This window comes from Delphinus delphis, chromosome 6 (genome assembly GCF_949987515.2).
Source record: "Delphinus delphis chromosome 6, mDelDel1.2, whole genome shotgun sequence".
NCBI lineage: Eukaryota > Metazoa > Chordata > Mammalia > Artiodactyla > Delphinidae > Delphinus > Delphinus delphis.
In genome coordinates, this window is record NC_082688.1 from 71085579 (window position 1) to 71105852 (window position 20274).

The 20274-nt window shown below is 37.5% G+C and overlaps 1 protein-coding gene across 1 annotated transcript; it reads left to right on the forward strand.

The window, feature by feature from the left end:
* Nucleotides 1–2212: 2212 nt before the first annotated feature.
* DMRTA1 (DMRT like family A1) lies at nt 2213–6985 on the forward strand. Its single transcript, XM_060013481.1, has 2 exons — nt 2213–2861; nt 6147–6985. The coding sequence occupies exons 1-2, from the start codon at nt 2213–2215 to the stop codon at nt 6983–6985; spliced, it is 1488 nt and encodes a 495-aa protein (XP_059869464.1).
* The last annotated feature ends 13289 nt before the right edge of the window (nt 6986–20274 follow it).

Below are 20274 nucleotides of genomic sequence, written 5' to 3' on the forward strand. Positions count from 1 at the left end.
TACTAAAGTCTACTGGAATTTTGATTGAGGTTGAATTGATCTATAGATCAATTTAGGTAGGACTGTCTTATTAAGAATGTTGAGTCTTCTGACCCATGGAAATGGTCTATCTCTCAATTTATTTTGATTTCCTTTATCTTTATCAGAAAAGTTTGTTTTCAGTCTTTCACACATTTTGTCATTTTCCCTGTCAGTAGACACCCGTTTTATTTAAATACATTTAAGAATTATTTTCACTTTTTTGAATAAAAACCAATATCACTTGCCATAATTGGAAGATAACTTTGAAAATCAAATAAAAATAGAAAAATAGTGTTAAATTCCAGGTAAACAATGTTACTTGCTGAGGTTCTTTTAATTTTTTTTGTTAAAAAGCATAATTGATAAGGCTTAACAAATTATGTCATATTTACACCAAGCTGAGCATTTTCCTTTATGTAACCACGTCTTTAAAAATAATAGAAAAAAGGAATTCTTTTCTCACTAGGTAATTCACTGTACTTTAATGATCCATATAGCACTGAAAACTCATTACTCATACATTGGATGTGAGTTCCACAGTAAGGGAATAACTGGATTTTAGGTAAGTGTGGCTTGAGCAAAGATATAGAGGTGTGAGAAACTTTGGGTATTACAGAATCTGCAGAGGTTAGGAATTCCTAGAGTGGCAGTTCTAAACCTTGGTTGTATATAATCTTCAGTTTGAGAGTTTAAAAGACTCACAGCCAAAAGAATCAGTTTACTTTGTTTGAAGAATTTATATCTTTTAAAAGTTCCCTAGGTAGTTGCAATGCTTAGGAAGGGTGGGAAACTTCTGTGATTGAATGTCGGGATGCCCATATGGGAGGATGGTGATGGTGGTGTTGGTGTGAAGTGGGCAGGTAGGAGAAAGCCCAGATTGATTAGCAGTGTCTGCCCTGGACGTCAAATAGGTGGAATGGTAAAAATGTCATTATTACTTGCTATCTTAGTGCTAGAATATCAATTGCCTGTCAAGGAAGTTGAATATTATCTTGAAAAACTGATAGAGCCCTGACTCTTCTATCCATTAAGGAACAGACACTCATGAATTTTTTGCCTCAAATGGTCTTTTGGTTTAAAAGCAATATGATCTTTTCTTACAATTAAAGGCATTAAATGCATATTTCAAGACTGCATTTAATGATAGCATGTTTAAAGAATGGTGTACATGACCTTCCCCAATACTGTACAATAGAAACGTGAAGTATTTTTGAAATAGTTTTAACACAGTTGCTATGTATAAATAGTTCTAGATAAGAAATTCATAAAGACTTCTTTGGGCAATAACATTTCAAAATATAACGATATATAGAATCCAAATTTGCACCTCTAAATAAACATAATGCATGAGAAGATTCTGAATGTGAATCAGGCCCCTTAAATACTTATCCACTGTTCAGACGCAGCTCTAAGACCCGTTTAAAGTAAGGCACCTTTCAGGTGTGGGTAATATTTGCAGCTTGTTAAGCTGTGCTTTCTCATTAATATTGGCCATGCTACCATCCTAAAGACTTCATCTGGGAAAAGGAAAGAAAAGGAGAACTTCATGTCCAAATCTTCTAACTTTAGTAAGAGGAGCGAGGAACTGGGGAAAGAACTTCAAATCTTGCTTAATTTAAGAAGGGTAGTAAGAGGCATGGGGGCAGGGAGTGAAGGTTATCTTACAAAAAATATACATTGAGGAATTCATGGGGAAGCAGATGGGAGAAAGAGGCGTGTGTGTGTGTGTGTGTGTGTGTGTGTGTGTGTGTGTGTGTGTGTGTGTCTGTGTGTGAAGGGACAGTTTCTTTTGTCTCCCACTGCCCCTCCTCCCAGACGGTCAGGTCCCCACTCTCCGCCCCTGGCCCTCCTTCCCCAGGTTTTCAGCCCTTGGCCAGTAGACCCGGTGGGCGGGGTAGCCTCTGCAGTCTTGCTTTCTCCTGCTCCGAAGGCGAAGGCGCGCGCGGAGCACCGGGCATTAATTTAGCGCCCCAGGACTCTAGGAGGCTCAGTGGCATCTGCGCCTCTTAGAGCTTCCAGCTGTGGGGATCGGTTGTCCCCAGTTCTTCACGGGAATTGTGCCAGACTCTGTCGGTGTGTGGGTGGGAAGCAGCGGGACCAAGGCTGGTCCTCTCGGCCCTCGCATCCCAGCAGGGTTAGCTGAGAACAGCGCACTCTCCCGTGGTGAGCCCTCACCAGACGCTTCTCGGAAATGGAGCAGTCACAGTGTGGCAGTAGAGACCAAAGCGGCAGCGGCCCACCCCACCTGGCCCCGGGGCTGGTGGCAGCGGCCCCTCCGCCCCAGTCTCCAGCGTTACCGGTACCCCCGGGGATACCTGTTCCTCCAACTTTCCTGCGCCCGTCCAGCCTCTTTCTACGGGCAGCCGCAGCCGCCACCGCGGGAAGCGGAGGCTGCCCGCCGCCTGCCGGAGTGGAAAGGGGGGTGGGCGCCGTGGCCTGCGGCTACCCACGGACACCCAAGTGCGCCCGTTGTCGCAACCACGGAGTCGTGTCAGCCCTCAAGGGCCACAAGCGCTTCTGCCGCTGGCGGGACTGCGCGTGTGCCAAGTGCACCCTGATCGCCGAGCGCCAGCGCGTCATGGCCGCACAGGTGGCGCTGCGCAGGCAGCAGGCCCAGGAGGAGAGCGAAGCCCGGGCGCTGCAGAGGCTTCTATACCCTGGACCCTCAGGGCCCGGGGGTCGATCATCTGGAGGCAGCAGCAGAACGGAGAATCCCCAGACCACAGCAAGTGGCCCTGCGACGGTGAGTGCACTGGGACTGAGTGCCTCGAGACAGGCTAGTGGTCTGGCGACTCCTGCTTTCGAGATTTTCCAGTCAGATTATACAGAGGAAAAACAAGGTGAGTAGATCTTACGTTTGTTCTTTGCAAAAGAAAAATGGTTGTTTTGAAGAAAAAAATCTTTGAAATAAGCAGCCGTGGCATGGAGGAGGGCAAGAAAAGTTGTTTAAAAGAAGCATTTAAGTTCTGGGAAACTGCTCTGCAATATGAATGTTAGTAAGGGTGTTAGGGACCTGACACATTTACTTCAGAAGGGCTTTCTGTTCCCTTAGGACCTAAAGCTTAGGTGATAGGATAAAGAAATGAAAAAGTGAAGTGCAAGTGATCAGTTGAGGAACTCATTCTAGGAATGGAGTTTGTGCCCAAGTTGCTATGACTTTCTCTTTGAGAGCAGAGAGCGGGCATTGAGTGAAAAGCTTAATGAGAGGAGCTACATTTTGAACTTGCTCTGTACTATTTTCAGTTGTAAAACCAGAGGTCATCTGATCTTACATGGAAAACTCACTTATGGTTGGGAGTACATTTCTTTACCTTTGGCACTAACCAACTAGAAGTGGGGAAGAGACTGAAATCTACCAAAGCATTTTTACTCACTTCCCTTAAATTTTTTAAGCATTCTGTCCCTTTTCTTCAACTGCTTTTCAGCCTCCAAAAGTGTAGAAAACTCTTAACATTTGCAGTTTCACCTTTTCTCATAGGAAAGAAATTTAGATTTTCTAAAATCAGGTTTGTAAAAACGTTGGTATGAATTTCAAAGTCCAAGAATTTCTTATCCTTGGGGATCTTATCCTTAGCGATTTCTTATCCAAGAAGTTCTTTTTTTCTCTTATTTATTGACTGCAAATTGTCTTCACCCCCTGTGTTAGGTAGAAAAGATTTTCTTTTTGACTAGGGTTATCCCAACTTAACTTTTCATGCTAATATAAATCTCACTGTATTTTAGTGAATTTCATAGCCCTACAAGTAGGTCACTGAAAATGTCATTTTGGTATTTTTGTATAAATCTGAGACTGGTTGTGTCATATGAAATTATAAGGTAATGATATAGTAAGTTATTAATTAGAACATTCCTTGAATTGTGAAAATTGCAGCTCTTAACAGATCACAGCATGTACTTTTGTGCTTTTGAAAAGAGTCTCTCTCTACTTAAATAAGGCATATATGATTTTGTTTTCACCTGTGTTACCTTTTTGTCCATGTTCTAGTTTATGTCAGTGGACAAAATGGACTTTAAACATTTCTCATGAAAAATGAAAGAAGGCTGGAGAACGAAGCTGTTAAGCAAAACTGCTATAAAAAGAAGTAAAAATTAAAATTCTGCAAACTAAATTGACAGTGAGATTTGACTGACAGCTCTCTGCTAGGCATTGATTGATTTATGTGATTTTTTGGGGGTGGGTGCTGTTTTATGGGGTCAATTATTTTATTTTGTTTGCCTCAGTTGACCTTCTTTGAAAAGCTGTTTCTCAACTGTCTCCTCTTATACAATGTCCATGAACTGTAGTAGTCTATTTATTCACTAGACCAAGACTTACAGTGATGCAGAGGCGAATAAGATTTTCCTACACAAAAGAATATTATATTCGAAAGAAGAAAAACTATGTGTGTCCCAAAATTACCTTACAAGACATAGCATACAATGATAAAAGTAAAGTAAAACCAGCTATAGGAGTTGAGGGAACACAGGTGATGTAAATGATATCACAGTATTTTAAAGACAGCTTATTTTCTAGATAGTCTTATGCAATCAGTATTTCATTACATTATATTGTATTCCATAAATACAATGTAATAACAAAAATTATTTTATGCATAAATTACTGTAGAGGTGAAATTTTGATACCTTACCTGTTCAGGGGGTCATATGTGGTGAATCATATATAAATAAAATGGAATGGCAGACCAAGGCTAATCTATCTTTACTTCATTAGATAGGTTTTCTTGTTTTATTTAAGGTGAAAATACTAGTCTTTGTGATTTTGCAGGAGCAGCACCTTTTGCAATATGTTTGATGTAATGACAGCATTTTAACCCTCAAAGTGTTAAATTGTACACACTTTAATTTTAAAATAAACTGTAGATATTTGTTTAGAATGTAGGACCACTCCTTGAGAAAACATAGTATTGCAAATCATGTTTGCAAATCACTGCTTCAGGCAATGTATGTTTTGTTACATTCATAAACATTGTACAAAAAGAAAGTTTGACAGTAAAACTCTGAGTACCCCATTGACATTTTACTCTTTGTAACGGAAATAGAGGTAAAATATATCTATAGGAAATGTAAACCAAAATAAAAGTTACTTGTTATTATTTTCCTGGCATTAGCCTTGCAAAAGGTTTTTAAAGATAGTATTGTTTCATTAATATTCATATACTCAACATGTTGAGGTAGAAAATCCCGTTTTTGTGTAAAAACATTTTTGGAAAATTGCCCTTAATATTGGAAGGGAGTTGCGATTTAAAGCATACAACCAAAATGGTTTTTTACAAGACACTTTGAAAATATACACAGATTGCAATAGTGAAAATAGTGCAGTTAATAATTTTATTTTAGAAACAATTTGATTGTAAACTCTTTTATTGATATTTCCTAGAGATTTAAAAAGAAAGTCCATATTTCACAGAGGATTATGAAAAAACACCAACTTTGTATTGTCTCTCACATAAAATGAAACATGCAAGCTCTGGTATGATTTGAGATTGGTACAGCAGTTGGCAATATTGGTTTAGATTTGAAATGAAATCAACAATTTTGTTATTTTCTCACATTATTCAGGTAACTTAATTGGAACCTGAAATGTGAGCATTAAAAAAATAGTTGTTGAAATTTAGCATTAGTGACTAAATAGAATATTCATTTTCGTACTAAGATTGTTCCTTCTTCTGATTTCTTATCTAAACAATTGTTCTATTTAGTTCTTTTTGCATAGTGTCATTGTGGGAAAAAAACCCTCCCGTGGATAACAACAAAACTTGGGTAACATTTAGGAAAATCTTGAATCACCAAATGGGCAAATAGTGTGAAATATTGGTGTTAACAGTTTGGGGGTAACAATAGACTCTCATCTTCTGATTCCCAAATAACTACAGCATTTGTATATTATATAATTTTGTAATCCTGAAATGACATAATAAATAGCGTTTTCCCACTGTTCCAACACCTGCATTTCCAAATGATCTTTTATAATTCTTGTTCATTAAAATCTCTTAACATTGATTAATAAGTATTATTGATATACTATGAGTAAACAAGTTATTTTATCCAGCATTAATTTTGAGTGGGCAGTACTGTGTTCTTGGAAGTTTTCCCTTTATTTCATTCCTTTTTTTCCTCTTCCCCAGGACGAAAAGAGAGTAAATGTGACTCATGCCAGAGTGGACAAGAAGAACTGGTGTCTAAATCCCATCAATTTACCCTGAGATCATCTCCTAAGTCTAATGATGTCACTGGAAAACAAAACGTCAGGTCATCTATTTCAGAAAACCCAAACAAGGATGATAGCATTCAGTCTTCTCATCCTGGGGAGCAGTCAGGAGGTGAAGAGAGTCCCAGGTCCCTGTCATCGTCTGATTTGGAATCAGGAAATGAAAGTGAGTGGGCCAAAGACTTCACTGATACTACAGTCAGCCTTCCCACTGTGTCCTCTAGACCAAGAGACCCTCTTGATATCCTTACCAAGATTTTCCCAAGTTACAGACGCAGCCGTCTAGAAGGCATTCTACAGTTCTGCAAAGGGGATGTGGTCCAAGCCATTGAACAGGTCCTAAATGGGAAAGAACACAAACCAGACACCAGGGACCTAGCAAGCTCAGGAGCCTTGGAAAATACAGCTTTTCAGAGAGCTTCGAATTTAAGTTTAGCTGGAATTGGTTTTGGAACTCTAGGAAATAAATCAGCTTTCTCTCCCCTTCACAGTACTTCTGCTTCTTATGGAGGTGATTCCAGTATCTACAGCTTAAATCCTAGACTAGGTATCAGTCCATTACGGCTGGCATATTCCTCTCCAGGAAGAGGGCTGTCTGGTTTCATGTCTCCCTACCTAACTCCTGGGTTGGCACCAGCATGGCCAGCTTTGGATTATGCCTTTTCAGGGATGATTAGGGATTCTTCTTACCTTCCCATCAAAGATTCAGCAACTGGTGGCAGACTGTATTCAAGGCCAAATCAGAACAACATGTAATGCATCTGCCTACCTCCCGTTTTGGAATATTTCTAGAAGCATGCAATATAACCCTCACACCCACACATACCCACATCTGTTAATGTGTTCACTATGTATGGGAGTGGATTACTGGGCTTTAAAAATGCTATTTTTTTTTTTTATGAGCAGTATAATAGATTTGAGATCTAAAGACTCTTCTTTAGCATTTATTAAGTGAAAGAAACATTTAAACATTCTTTGTGCCTTGAATAAAGCCATTTCAGGGAATATGTTTACTGTAATGAATTTTTTCCCTAAGATATCAGTTATAAAATTCTTATTTTAAAACTATACTTGTTTTTATTTCATTGAAAAAATGGAGTTTATAATTAAAACATACATTATAAAGCAGTCCAGTGTTATATAAAATGAAGCAGAAGGAATAATTGAAAAACTGAGGTAATTCTAAATAATTATTATTTTAAACTTTTTTTCTCCTTCTGTTTCTTGTACACAGGAGAGAAAAAGCTTATTCAAAGTATTTTATTCACATATAAGTAATTAGCTGTAAGTTAAATTTTTGAGAAATTTAATACCTTATTTTTTTCTGAATGCCTTATTTTTCATTCATATCTGCCATTTGTGATAAGTGCCGTTAATAAAACATTTCTCTTTAAAGTAAACATTGTGAGATACACAAAGGCCTATGAAGTAAATCTTAGGAAATGAGAATGCTCCATCTCCTGGCCACTATCACTAATTGCAACCAAGTTCTGGTAGAGTATAGGAATTAGAAACAAATGGTTTCCTAATAGTATAAGGTAACCATTTTTTGAAATGGTCATCTTGGATCACGCTATATTGAATTTTCATATTACGGAGAGAACATCTACTGTGGATGAGGATTTATATCTTTAAGTATGGTTATGCTTGTATCTGGGGAAATATCCCTTTCCAAATGTTTGTGGCAGGAATATGGCAACCATTCTCAAAGGTAAAAATAATTTTATTCTGAAAACTTAAATAGCTGCTCATATAAATATTGATTGACTCTAGATAGATAATGCTTGCTGCATTGAGGAGAGATAAAATATTTCCAAAGGGGGAAAATTGTCATTAAATTTTAGAGGTTTTCTTGAGGTTTTAAAATTACTTTTGTTCTCCATCTAGAGAATTTGAAAGCTATTTATTTCAGTCAGTGTAAAGTCCCTGAGAACAAAACAGTTTTATGAAGTTTTCTTTATATGTCATCATTTATTTTTTAAAGGACAGTAGCTCTATTCTATTGTCAGGAATACATGGAAACCCAGCTGTGGTATAAAATAATTGATGAAATAGAGATGGTTTAAACAATTTGAACAGCATGATTTACTATGGATTTCTTAAATTATGTGTATGTGTGTGTGTGTTTATATACCTCTCTATCTATCTGTTATACACGTAAGCCCTATTGGTTCTGTCATCATGAAAGCTTTTCCATGGAGCCAGATAAAAATACATCAATATTTCTAAAGTACATTTTACCAGCAAATATCATATTAAATAACTGCATAGTATCTGATGCTGATTTAAGATGTAAATATGTTTAAAGAATATGCATTATTATTATTATTTTGTTTAGAAGATGTTGGGGGTAGGAGTTTATTAATTAATTAATTTATTTTTGCTGTGTTGTGTCTTTGTTTCTGTGCGAGGGCTTTCTCTAGTTGTGGCAAGTGGGGGCCACTCTTCATCGCGGTGCGCGGGCCTCTCACTATCGCGGCCTCTCTTGTTGTGGAGCACAGGCTCCAGACGCGCAGGCTCAGTAGTTGTGGCTCACGGGCCTAGTTGCTCCGCGGCTTGTGGGATCCTCCGAGACCAGGGCTCGAACCCGTGTCCCCTGCATTAGCAGGCAGATTCTCAACCACTGTGCCGCCAGGGAAGCCCAGAATATGCATTATTTTTAATGGTGTGAATGTGAGAAAGCAGATCTTGTAAAGATTTGATACAATCAATATTCATTATTTATAAAAAAAAAAGTTTTAGATTCTAAGCCTAAACCATGGTACAATGCTTGTCAAGTAGTTGATATTCAATTAATATATACTGAGTGAAGGAATCATTTTGGATGGTAGATCTCTTTGAGACTGATAAAACTGAAGAACTCTGCAAAATGGCCTATAGACACAGTTTTGAATACAATTTCTTGGGGTTCTTGAATCTCCTAAATGCCATTGGCGAATCAGGTTGAATCCTTGGTGATTCTTAAGGTGTTTCCATTGCATTAATTCGTTTATCGAATCCTATTTTTTAAAAAGTGCTAGATGCTATTAGAGGATACTGAATGTAAAATGTGCCCTCAAAGAAGTTACATTATACAGTAGAGATCGGATATAACAATACAACAGTGCTAGAGTTGCTGGATTCTTTATGTGGTTTATATAATGGTGTGCATGTATCCATTTGCTTTTTGAATTGGGGAGAACATCCATTTGGGGCAGTATTCAAATTTTTAAAAATGTTTTATAATTTTAAAACTTAATTTACATAATGCTTTATACATTTCATACCCTTTACAATAAGTTTAGAACTTAAATAGTCTTGCAGATTATGTTGTCCAACCACCAAATTGAATGTGAGGAAATTGAGGTTTGGTAGTAGTGTTGTCCGACATCCCTAAGGTAAAAATAATGGTGTCAATCGTCAGGAGTGGAAGTTACTTCACCATTTTCAATTAGACTATAAGGCCTGAGGAAGGATTCATGCCTGTTTGTCCACTCACAGCTTTGTCTAGTATCTGGTACATAAATAGGTGCTCAAGTAATAGTTTTCCACTGACTCAATTAATGAAAGATAAAAAAAAATATTAGCTTAGAAATTCATTTATTCAGCTATTTATTAAGCACCTACTTTGTGCCAGGCATTGTGCTAGACCAGGGGATAAAGAGGTGAATAAGATATAAGACCTGCCCTCAAGCTGCTCACAGTCTGTTGCCCATGTGTACAAAAATAACCAACCAGCCAGTGATGGTACTATTTGACGATGTTGGTACTTCAGTGAGTTCTCTGTAATCTTGCAGTTTTTGCTCATCCATGCTGCTTGAGGTCTGAACTCCTAAGCCACCAATTAGGGGTGGGAAGGAAGAAGGAGAACATCTGTTTCCATGTTGTATGTTTAGGCAAGTCCATTCTGTTTGTCCAAGAGGTAAGCAACTTCCAGGTCTATGGTGAAAGAAGCGGGCAAAGAGGAAGTTTTGTTTGCTTGAATGGAGTCTTGTGTGGAAATCACTCTAGTTTCTTCATGGCCTCTAGATCAGAGTTATTGTCCAGTCTTCCTGGGGTTGGTCTTTTGGAATTCCTCTGATTCAGTGCATAGATCTCATGGTGTAAGCTCTCACCTAGCTATTCTGTGAAAATGGGTTAGGGCTGGGGGGACAATTGAGGAACATGTGAGTCAAATATACTATTTTTCTCTTCAACTTCGGCTGAAACAAAAAGATTCTGGGGATTTTAAGACCTTCCCCTCTAGACATTCCTAGCTGTGAACGTGGAACTAAGAAAACTACTAATGAAGTGGCCTATGCATTCAACTCTTTTTAAAAATGCATTTTCCTTAGACATTTGTTTGTCTTTGAAAGTGAAAAGCCTGCAGAATACAAGAGAAGCTTGGAATAAAGCACCTTGTTTTATACCACTGTAAAGAGAATCATTCTCCCAAGCACAAGGTGAGATGAAGTGCATCATCAACTTCATAAAGGCAAAGCTTTCCTCAGGGCAGCCTGATTCTTAAGCATAGATGCTCATCCTTTAGGTCAAGGCTAGTGGGAAAAGTTCTTGCTCAGATCCATTCCTCCCACCCCCGTGTATCTCCACATAATCTCGTTATTAATGCCTGCGTTGCAAAGCTAGACCCTTAATTATTTGGCACCATCTCCTCTAAAATTGAAGTTATTTTGATGTAGCACTTCAGAGCAGCTGTGCCAAACGTTAAAATACCTTTTCTTGGTTTTTGCTTTGGTTTTTTGTTTTTGCTTCTCTCATTTTCAAATGAGAGAAATTCATTGGCATTTCCCCTTTCTGAACTCCATGCTAATGATGGGGGTTTAGGGAAAAACAAGATGACAAATGTGACAACTATGAAGATGTCTGTTTCTCAGTTTTGTCTAACTGGTAATTTTAAAAAATGACATTTTAATGTTTTTAAGACTGTGTCAGAGTATCCTCAAGTCAAAATGACCTCATTATGTAGTCCTATGAGGATGTACATAATTTTAAAATAGGTACACAGATGTGGCCTTATCAAAACATCTATGTCAAAAAGGTTCTTTAAAATATCAAATGTTTATTAAAATCCATCCTAGAGACAAGTTCAATTAAAAAAGTGGACTGGATGTTGATACAGTTAGGAGGAAATATATAGAAAGTTGAGCAAGTGTGCCAAAGAATGTTGACTAGAAAAATCCAAGTCAAGCAGCAGGTGTTTTAGATTCCTGTCCTTGATCTTTTATAAAACTTCTGTCCATCAGTTAGATGAAGGAATAAAGATATACAATTCATTATTATCTTATTCATGGACAGCACACATCTGTGAATGGCAGCTAATCTTTTGATTGACAGAATCAAATTTTAAATGATTGATTCTTACACTCTAACTTCCATTCCAGTGAGCTGATATAACATTCAAGATCTTAGGATTAAAAAAAATCAACTGCACACATAAATAAGAAGGAAGAGAGACCTGGATTTATAACAACTTTTTGAGAAAAAAGTAGTAGTATTTATTGGTAAATCCACTATGAGATTACCATGTAACATGGCTGTTCTAAAAGTCAATTGAAATTTAGGTTACATTAATAGGAAAACATATGTAAAAGGAGAGAGGTGATAGTACCATGTACTCTGAAATATCAGTTCATCAGATATTAGCTAAAGTAGTGTGATCAGTTCTGAGTGCCAGATACCAGGAGTGATTCTAAAACTTGGGATATAAGCAAAGAGGCATCAGATGCTAAATGATTGTGGTGGTGGTGGTGGTAGGGTTCTAGGAGAAAGATTTTTAAAAGGAGAAATGAAAACGTTTAAAGAGCTAGCATATGACAGAAATGACTGTAAGGGGCATAGGAGGCAAAAGTTACATAGATAATTTAGAGGAACATAAAGAAGGGTACTGTAATTGCATTTAATACACGGACTTGGAACCCCAAAGGCAGACATCACCAGAGAAACGTACAGTCTTAGATCCAGTTTGTTTGTTGCTGTTTGGTTTTTCATTTCATAGGTGAGCCATTCTTTCATAATTCATTGCAGTTTTTTTGGATTCTTTTGAGGGGTATGTGGAGTAAATGAGCAGCTTTGTGTTCATGCTACATTTATCAGTCAAGATTCAGCCAGGAAAACAGAGTCCCTTTAAGTATATATGGAAATGAGGGACTTATTTTAGGAATTAGACTGAACACAAACAGAAGGAGCTGGGAAGACAAAGTTTGGAAGAGGGAAACAGGCAGATCAAAGAGTCACTAACGAATCTGCCTAAAGCACTGGTATGTGTAGACAAGTGGGGAAAAGTAGAAACTTGCAGGAAATCTGTGAGGTCCAGCATGTCAAGTCACTCAAATGGTCCCAAGGGAAGGTGCTGTGAAGGGGTATAAAGGAAGTTAGTGCCTCTGCATAGTTTCTAACGCTGTGGGTCTGCAAGCAGGTACCAGGTGGTGGGCCTGCTGCCACTGTTGATCAGCAAGGTCAGCAGTCCAGTGCACCCCTTGCCAACATGGCATTCATACTCACTCATAGCAGCCATATTTACTTCCAAATAAAGGCAAAAGCAAATTCATTATTTCACCTAAAATGGATTCTTTGTACAATAACATGCTAGTTCTCTCCCTAAAAGAAGATAAAAAGTGACTTACCCATGTTTGAGGGATGCTCATTCCTCTTCTGGCTGAGTCAGATCCCCCATTGAATATCCTATAATTTTAATCCCAAGGTACTATTATAACCACTATTAGTAACTCTTACATTAGAGTAAGGAAATGGGAGAGAAGGAAAATTGGTACACACACACACACACACACACCCACCCACCCACCCAGAAGCAAGGAAGAAATAAATGCTCCTATCAGTGCCCTCATGTTTGCAACTGGTCATGGAATCTAAGATGGTATTTATAACTTTTCCCACTCTCCATTTCATATTCCCTGTGCTCTTTGCAAGTCTATTAAGTCAATTGTGGTTCCTTACTTGGTGGATGACCCAAATCTTCTTTCTTGAAGAGTCTGTGTTATTACAGTCTTGCCTTTATTGGGTTGTTCTAGCTTTCCATTAACTTTTACCACAAAGTATGGGAAGACTAAGTGACACTCTGGAGGATCTCGTGCATGCTGGAAATATTTTCCTCACCCTTTCTTCTTGTTTCAGAGGTATGAGCTGCTCAAAGTAGCCAATGGTAGTCTCAGGTTCCAATACAATGTTGTATTCTTTGGTGGAATCATTTCTCCTTTGCGAAGTAAGACTTCTAAACCCAAAAAAGCTGTAGGGAAAGGAAACAAAACTGTTGCTATTGCATCATTATCGTTAATATGAGAGGAGCTGTTTCCATATCTGTCCTGTGATTCCTAAACTGAATTCTGGGTATAGGAAAAACATCACTACATATTTATAGCTTAATCAAAGCATATCTTACATCCAGGATGACATTATTTCAGCCCCATAAAGTGCTGTCACCAGCTGGTGCCGTAACAGTCTTTCGAAGGCCATTCCATAATTTTATTAGGCCAGCTGTTTCAGGATGAGGGGAACATAATGATACCAGAGAAGTCCATGAGCATGAGACCAATGTTGCACTTCATTTGCTATAAAATGGTTTTTTTTTTGTCAGAAGCAATGTCGTATGGAATACTGTGAGGGTGAATATGGCATTCTGTAAGCCCACAGATGGTGGTTTTAGCAGAAACATTGAGAGTAGGAAAGGCAAAACCATATCCAGCATATATATGTCTTTTCCAGTGAGAACAAAAAGCTGCTCCTTCAATGATGGAAGTGATTCAGTATAATGAACTGATACCAGGTGGCTGGCTAGTTCCCTCAGGGAATGGTGCCTCTTTAGGGGCTCGGTGTTGATATTTGCTCTTGGCAGGTTGGGAACTCAGCAATGGCTCTAGCCAAATTGGCCTTGATGAGTGGAAATCCATATTGCTAAGCCCATACATAAGATCCATATCTCCTTACATGGTCATTGTCTTCCTGAGCCAATTGGGAATAAAATAATGGGAAAAGAATGGGTTACCTTATGCATATATTTATTAAGATCTCCTCCTCTAAGGTTGCTGTTTGGTGAACATTTGTGTGGGACAAAAGTATTCTCATATTTGTACCCATTTGGAGAAGCCTTTCCACATACATCTTCTCTAGATCATACTTCTTCATGTTTCTTCCAATCCTGTTTCTTCCAAGTTGCTGGCCATGCAGCCAAACTGTTAGCCACTGCTCATGACTCATTCTAGGTATGTACTTGTATCCATCTCTACTTCCAGGCAAAATGAAAGCTTGAAGTTTTTCCCATTGAAAAGATTTTTTTCACCACGATCTTTCAGGGCCATACCTGTAGTGCTGCAGCTGTCCACTTCAGCTAGTGCCAGAATAGTGTGGGGAATTGTCTGTGAACAAAGACCAAATTGTTCTTTCTCATTCTGCTGTCATAGACAACTTCACATTAGAGGAAAAAAGAGGTGGCAGTGCGACAGGAGTATTCAGGCCATGGAAGTTTGAGCCACTTTTCGTGCAACTTATTTGTGACTTCAAAACCTGTGGAGAAAAACCTATCTATTACTTCCACTTGACTGAACACTGAGGGATTTTGGGGCAGACGACACCCTGTTCATAGGCGTATTTCAGGAAACGTCATTATTTAATGACCAGTAGTAAGTGTTAGCACTCAGGTAGGACCCAGTAAGGAGGCAGAAGCTGTTTCTCAGTTGAGAATAATTATTTGCAGAGAAAGTATAACTTTTCTCCAAAATCTGAAAGAGGTATACTGTGATTTATCTGTAAGGATCTGCCTAAGTTTCCTTTAGGATCCCCAACTGCTATAGACACTTCAAGCACTATTGGATATGCTGAGTCCTGTGAACCAAGTGGCAAGACTGGTTGAATGGAAGCCTGGTTCTGTTGCAGAACCTTCTTTTGATCTGGACTCCAAACTGACAGCTTACTGGGTAATTTGGTAAATAGGTTGAAGTCAAATGCCCAAATCATTTATCTTCTGCAACCAAAATTTAGAGGTCCACCTCTAAGAGGTAGCAGGTATCAGATGCAGAAACACATTCACCATTTGATAAGAGAAATTTTGACATGCACCACTGATGGTGAGAACCTTAGGCAGAATCTTAGACCATTGGTGCCTAGAAATTTCACATATATGACATCTCTCTGATTTTCTATGGTGTTTATTCTCCCATTCTCTGGCATGCATATATCTTTTTTTTTCTTTTTTTTCTTTTTTTTTTAACATCTTTATTGGGGTATAATTGCTTTACAATGGTGTGTTAGTTTCTGCTTTATAACAAAGTGAATCAATTATACATATACGTATGTTCCCATATCTCTTCCCTCTTGCGTCTCCCTCCGTCCCACCCTCCCTATCCCACACCTCCAGGCGGCCACAAAGCACCGAGCCGATATCCCTGTGCCATGTGGCTGCTTCCCACTAGCTATCTACCTTACATTTGTTAGTGTATATATGTCCACGGCATGCATATATCTTAACAAGATATTTAGTGTATATACTACTCTTTGCTCACCAGGTCCAATCAGCATGATATCATTTATGTTGTGGGCTTGCTTGATGTCCTGTAGAGTAGAGAAACAAACAAGTTCCCAGTGGGCTAAACTACAGAAGAGAGTTGGTAGAGCCCTAAGGAGGGACACTAAAGTGCATTACTGTTTCTGATGGCTTTACTAACAAGTACAGAGTAAAAGTATGTTTGAGATCAATAGCTCGAACTGGAGAAAAGGGGCAGTGTCTATTTTCTCCAACAAAGCAAACACATCTGGAAATACAGCTGCAGTTGTAGTTACTACCTAATTTTATAATAGTAGATTGTCAGTCCTGAAGATCTATATGCCTTGTCCACAGGCCAAATAGGTGAATTGAATGGGGATGTGGTAGGAATCTTTAGGCTTCTAATGGGGACAGAAACCTTGGCAGTCTCTCCATGATGTGCTATTACATTTGTTTCACTCCTCAGTAGGGAGTGTAAGTTCTAAAGATCTCCATTTGACATTTTCTATTTAATCATTCTCAATACATAGGAAACCTAATTGTCACAGGTCAGGGATCCAATTTGGGGATTCTCCCAGTTGCTGAGTATGTCTTGACCAACTGTGCTTTCCAGAGTTGAGGAAATAAACATTGGGTAATTTGGGGTACATATTGGACTCACTATGAAACTGACTTGAGCCAAAATGTCATTAGTGATTAGACCTCATTCCTCTTTTTAAACCTTATCCAGCCTGGTGGATCATAGTGGCAGTTTGGATTCCAAGGGAATAGCCATTATCCAATAAACACTGAAAAATATTATTTCTCTTTTCCCAATGTACCGTCAGCTGGTAAATTGGCTCAGGTCCTTTTGGAGAAAGTTAGGAGAAAGATTTACAGTTAAGTTATTAGAAGTACAGCAGGGTCACTACTCAAGGGGTTCCATCCTCAGTTTCTATGACAGGTTCAAGACTAGAAATTTGTTGAGGAGCCATGACTCTCTATTATTGATTCAAGAAAAGACTTAGTTTCATCAGACTTAGGACTTTCCCACTTACAAATAAAGTGTGACTTTATCAGAGTTCCCACCTATTTCAGTCCTAGAAATACAATGATTGAGTAGTCAATGCCAAGATCTCTGCAGGTCAAGTAATTCTAGCTATTACTTCAGCTCAGTGTTTTTGTTTTTAAAATAATATTCATGCCAATCCATGGATGCCTGAAAAAATGTGTATTCTTTTTGTTTAGTGGAGTGTTCTATATATGTCATTTAGATATTGTTGGTTGGTTGTGTTGTCTAGTTCTTTATCCCTTCCTGATTTTTTGTCTAGTAGTTATATGAATTACTGAGAGTGGGGTATTAAAATTGCCAATTGTTTTTTTCCCCACTGTTTTAGCAAAACATGCACACTCACACCATGCATATAACTTGACCTCCATGTAGAAAATATTACTATTAGTACATTAAATAATCAGGAATAGTATAATTTGGTGACTGATGAAATTCTGAGTTTTTGTCATTTACTTTCAGGTTTTCAAAACTAAAGCAGATACTTTGGTTCATATTTCATATTCCAAAATTTATAAATTATTGATTCTTTGATTTGAAAATTTTCATTTTCTAACATACTCTTAATACTTTCTAAAAATATAAAGATAAATTAAGTCTTATAATTTTTAGTCCTTTTAGTCTTTATAGACAAATGTGGAAAGCTATGATTATTTCCATGGGTGGAACACACGGGGTGGGGGGGGTGTCTTATTGCATTAAGATTACTTTGATTTAAAAATGGTGTGTCTTAAGATCTTATCAAAAAGCAGCTATGAATTCACAGCTTAAACCATTTTACCCTTGTTGAATACACATAACAATGATAGATTTAAAATACATTTATTTAAAAATTAAAAAGGCATAGCCTTGCCCCAAAACAAGATAAATATCTCCATAGATAAGAAATAGAATAGGATCTGACAATAGTAAACAGAGGGCTAAAGGTACATGTATCTTGGTCTTTAGGAACCCAAATTGTCAAAGGCAATGGGAATTCGAATGCTTTGGACTAATATCAACCAGCATTGCCTTCTGTTCATGGGTAGTGGGAGAAAAAAATTGATGAATGAAACTTGGGAAATGTGACATAGTCCTTGCCAAGGAAAGCAGGTTGAAAAAGGCTGCCACGATTGCCTAGAGTTGTACCTTGGTTGGGATGATAGAAAAGTGAAAACAGTCATGTAACAAAGATCTGGATCATGCTCTGTTATGGCCTTTGATATCACTCCAATATGAATGTGAAACAGGATCCTTGAGGTGCCAGGATAATGCATGGTTCTGGTCTGGAGACCTCGATGGTGCGATGTAGGCAAGTACAAGACTGCTAGACAGGGAAGAATTAACACTGAGAATAAGAAAGGAAGAAAAATGAACTACCCCTAAAGATAGGCATGCAAATTAAAATTCTAATGCACATGAGGAAATCTACTTCCAAGACAGCCATTTCAAGGAACAATTGAGATACAAGTATATGTCTATGAAATTCAAATAATAGAATGATTTGTAGATGACTTTAAAATAGATATATTTAAGAGCCTCAAAGATATAAAAGTAGGAAAATTAGTTAAAAGGAAATTAATTTATGAAGCAAATTCAGACTGATATGTGTTTCTACAAAACAGATGTGGCAAAAACCAATTAAAAATCTTGGGAATAAAAAGTACAGAGAAGAGAGTTAGTTGGAAAATTATACTAAAAATTCATCTGGAATCTAGCACCAAGAGATAAAGAGATGAAAAAGATAAATGGGTATTTAAGATGCTGATGGGAAGTAGATTGAGAGGCTCCAACATATGTCCTATGGGAGTTCTAGGAGTAGAGATTTAAGGAAATTGTATAGAAGCAATAATAGCTAAAATATTTTCAGCTGTGCAGTAGTCAGAAGAAAGAAAATAATTTAAAAAGTTAAAATATGTCAGTAAATATTATTGGTTACTGTATGTCTACTTTTTTAAAAATTAAAAAACATTGTGGGAGTATAGGTCTAGGCAACAACAAACTGGAAATTATTAGTGGAGGAATAGGTATTTGTAGGTAGTTAAAACCTGCTGTTAAGATTCTTGTCTTTTTGAGAGAAAAACAGATGTTGAATGATTTTAGGGCTTATTAGAAAAAAATGTTTTCTTATGCATGCATACTGAAAAACCTAAAAATTATTACCAAAGAATAATAATAAAATTGTTAACTTCCAAACCATGAGGTGAGATACACACTTTGAGTCATTTTTCTTCAGATGTTCCACTCATTGCATAGAGTCATGACCTTACTCTCCTCCTTCCCTCTGATCTCCTTCTGGGACTCCTCACCGAGTAAACCCAGTTGGAAGCCAGAGGCAAAGGAGGCTAGTTGTTGTGTTCATACACGTCACCCTCACACACATCAACAGCTTGGGTCACAGAATAGAATGGAGAAACATATCTGATCTGGAAGTATAAAGGGACATATCTAGTACAGCCTCACTGCAAAAATAAATTCCAGATAGAATAAAGGCCCATATGTGAAGAACAAAACTTTGGAATTATTAGAGGATAATATGAAATTATCTTTATATCTAAGGGGTATGGAAATATTTCTTTACTTTACTTTCCAGTACTTACCAACTTTGTCCAGTACTCAGGACAAAGTACTGAGTTAAAGAACTCATGAAATAATTATGTATACCATTTATGATAATAGCATTTATGAAAAATTAATTCTATTTATGAAAATTAAAAATACAGAACATGCTACAAATTGCTTATGGGTAGATATGTAATAAAAGTACAAGCATATGGATTGGCTATAAAGAAATCATGTTCCTCCATTCCTTCTAAGTAGGAATGGAGGGAAATGGGAGTGGGGAGTGTAACATCGGTGCTTGAAAATAATCTCTAATGTTTTGTGTCTTAAAAACATCTTTAATCCAATTCAAGGAGTGTAAATACATTTCATTATCCTATTTTATTTTCTGGGCTTTAAAACATTTTTAAAATAACGAAGAAAACACATCATCTAATACAAAAATATTCTTTCAGATATATGAGAGTGATTAAGATCATCATTAGATTATGCTAATTTAATTTCTGTAGACCAAGTTAATGGCTGAAGTTAAGGAATTACTCTGGTGTTTATTCCAGTTCCACTCTTTCTCTGGTAATGGATCTGAACAAGCAAGAAATGTTTCTCTCCAGTTTTTCTCTCCCATAGCAAGCAAAAGCCTTCAGTATTAAAACTATTCCCAGGAGTTCTGGAACTGAGCAGCCCGAAAGGGGTTCTTAATTTATGCAAAGGTGTTAATTGAATTTTTAATTCAGTAAGCAACATGCGCAAAACAATATTCTGGGCTATATGGATAAATACAGAAATAACCTTAAAGGAAAAAAATTAGGTGGCAGGAAATTAATATTTACTAAACAGCTCTTGTGTGCTCTAAGGAAAGAGGCACCTCGCGTGGACAAAGGCATGGGAGCTTCAAATTTTGTTTAGATTATATTTGAACTTTCTTTTTACTGTCTGTTCTGTTAGCAAAATGTTTCCTATTCTTTGGGGACTTTTGTTCTTTCT

Coding starts and splice junctions, on each gene's coding strand:
- DMRTA1 (XM_060013481.1), top strand. CDS start 2,213: ATGGAGCAGTCACAGTGTGGCAGTAGAGACCAAAGCGGCAGCGGCCCA. Junction 2,862..6,146: donor TTATACAGAGGAAAAACAAG/GTGAGTAGATCT, acceptor CCTCTTCCCCAG/GACGAAAAGAGAGTAAATGT.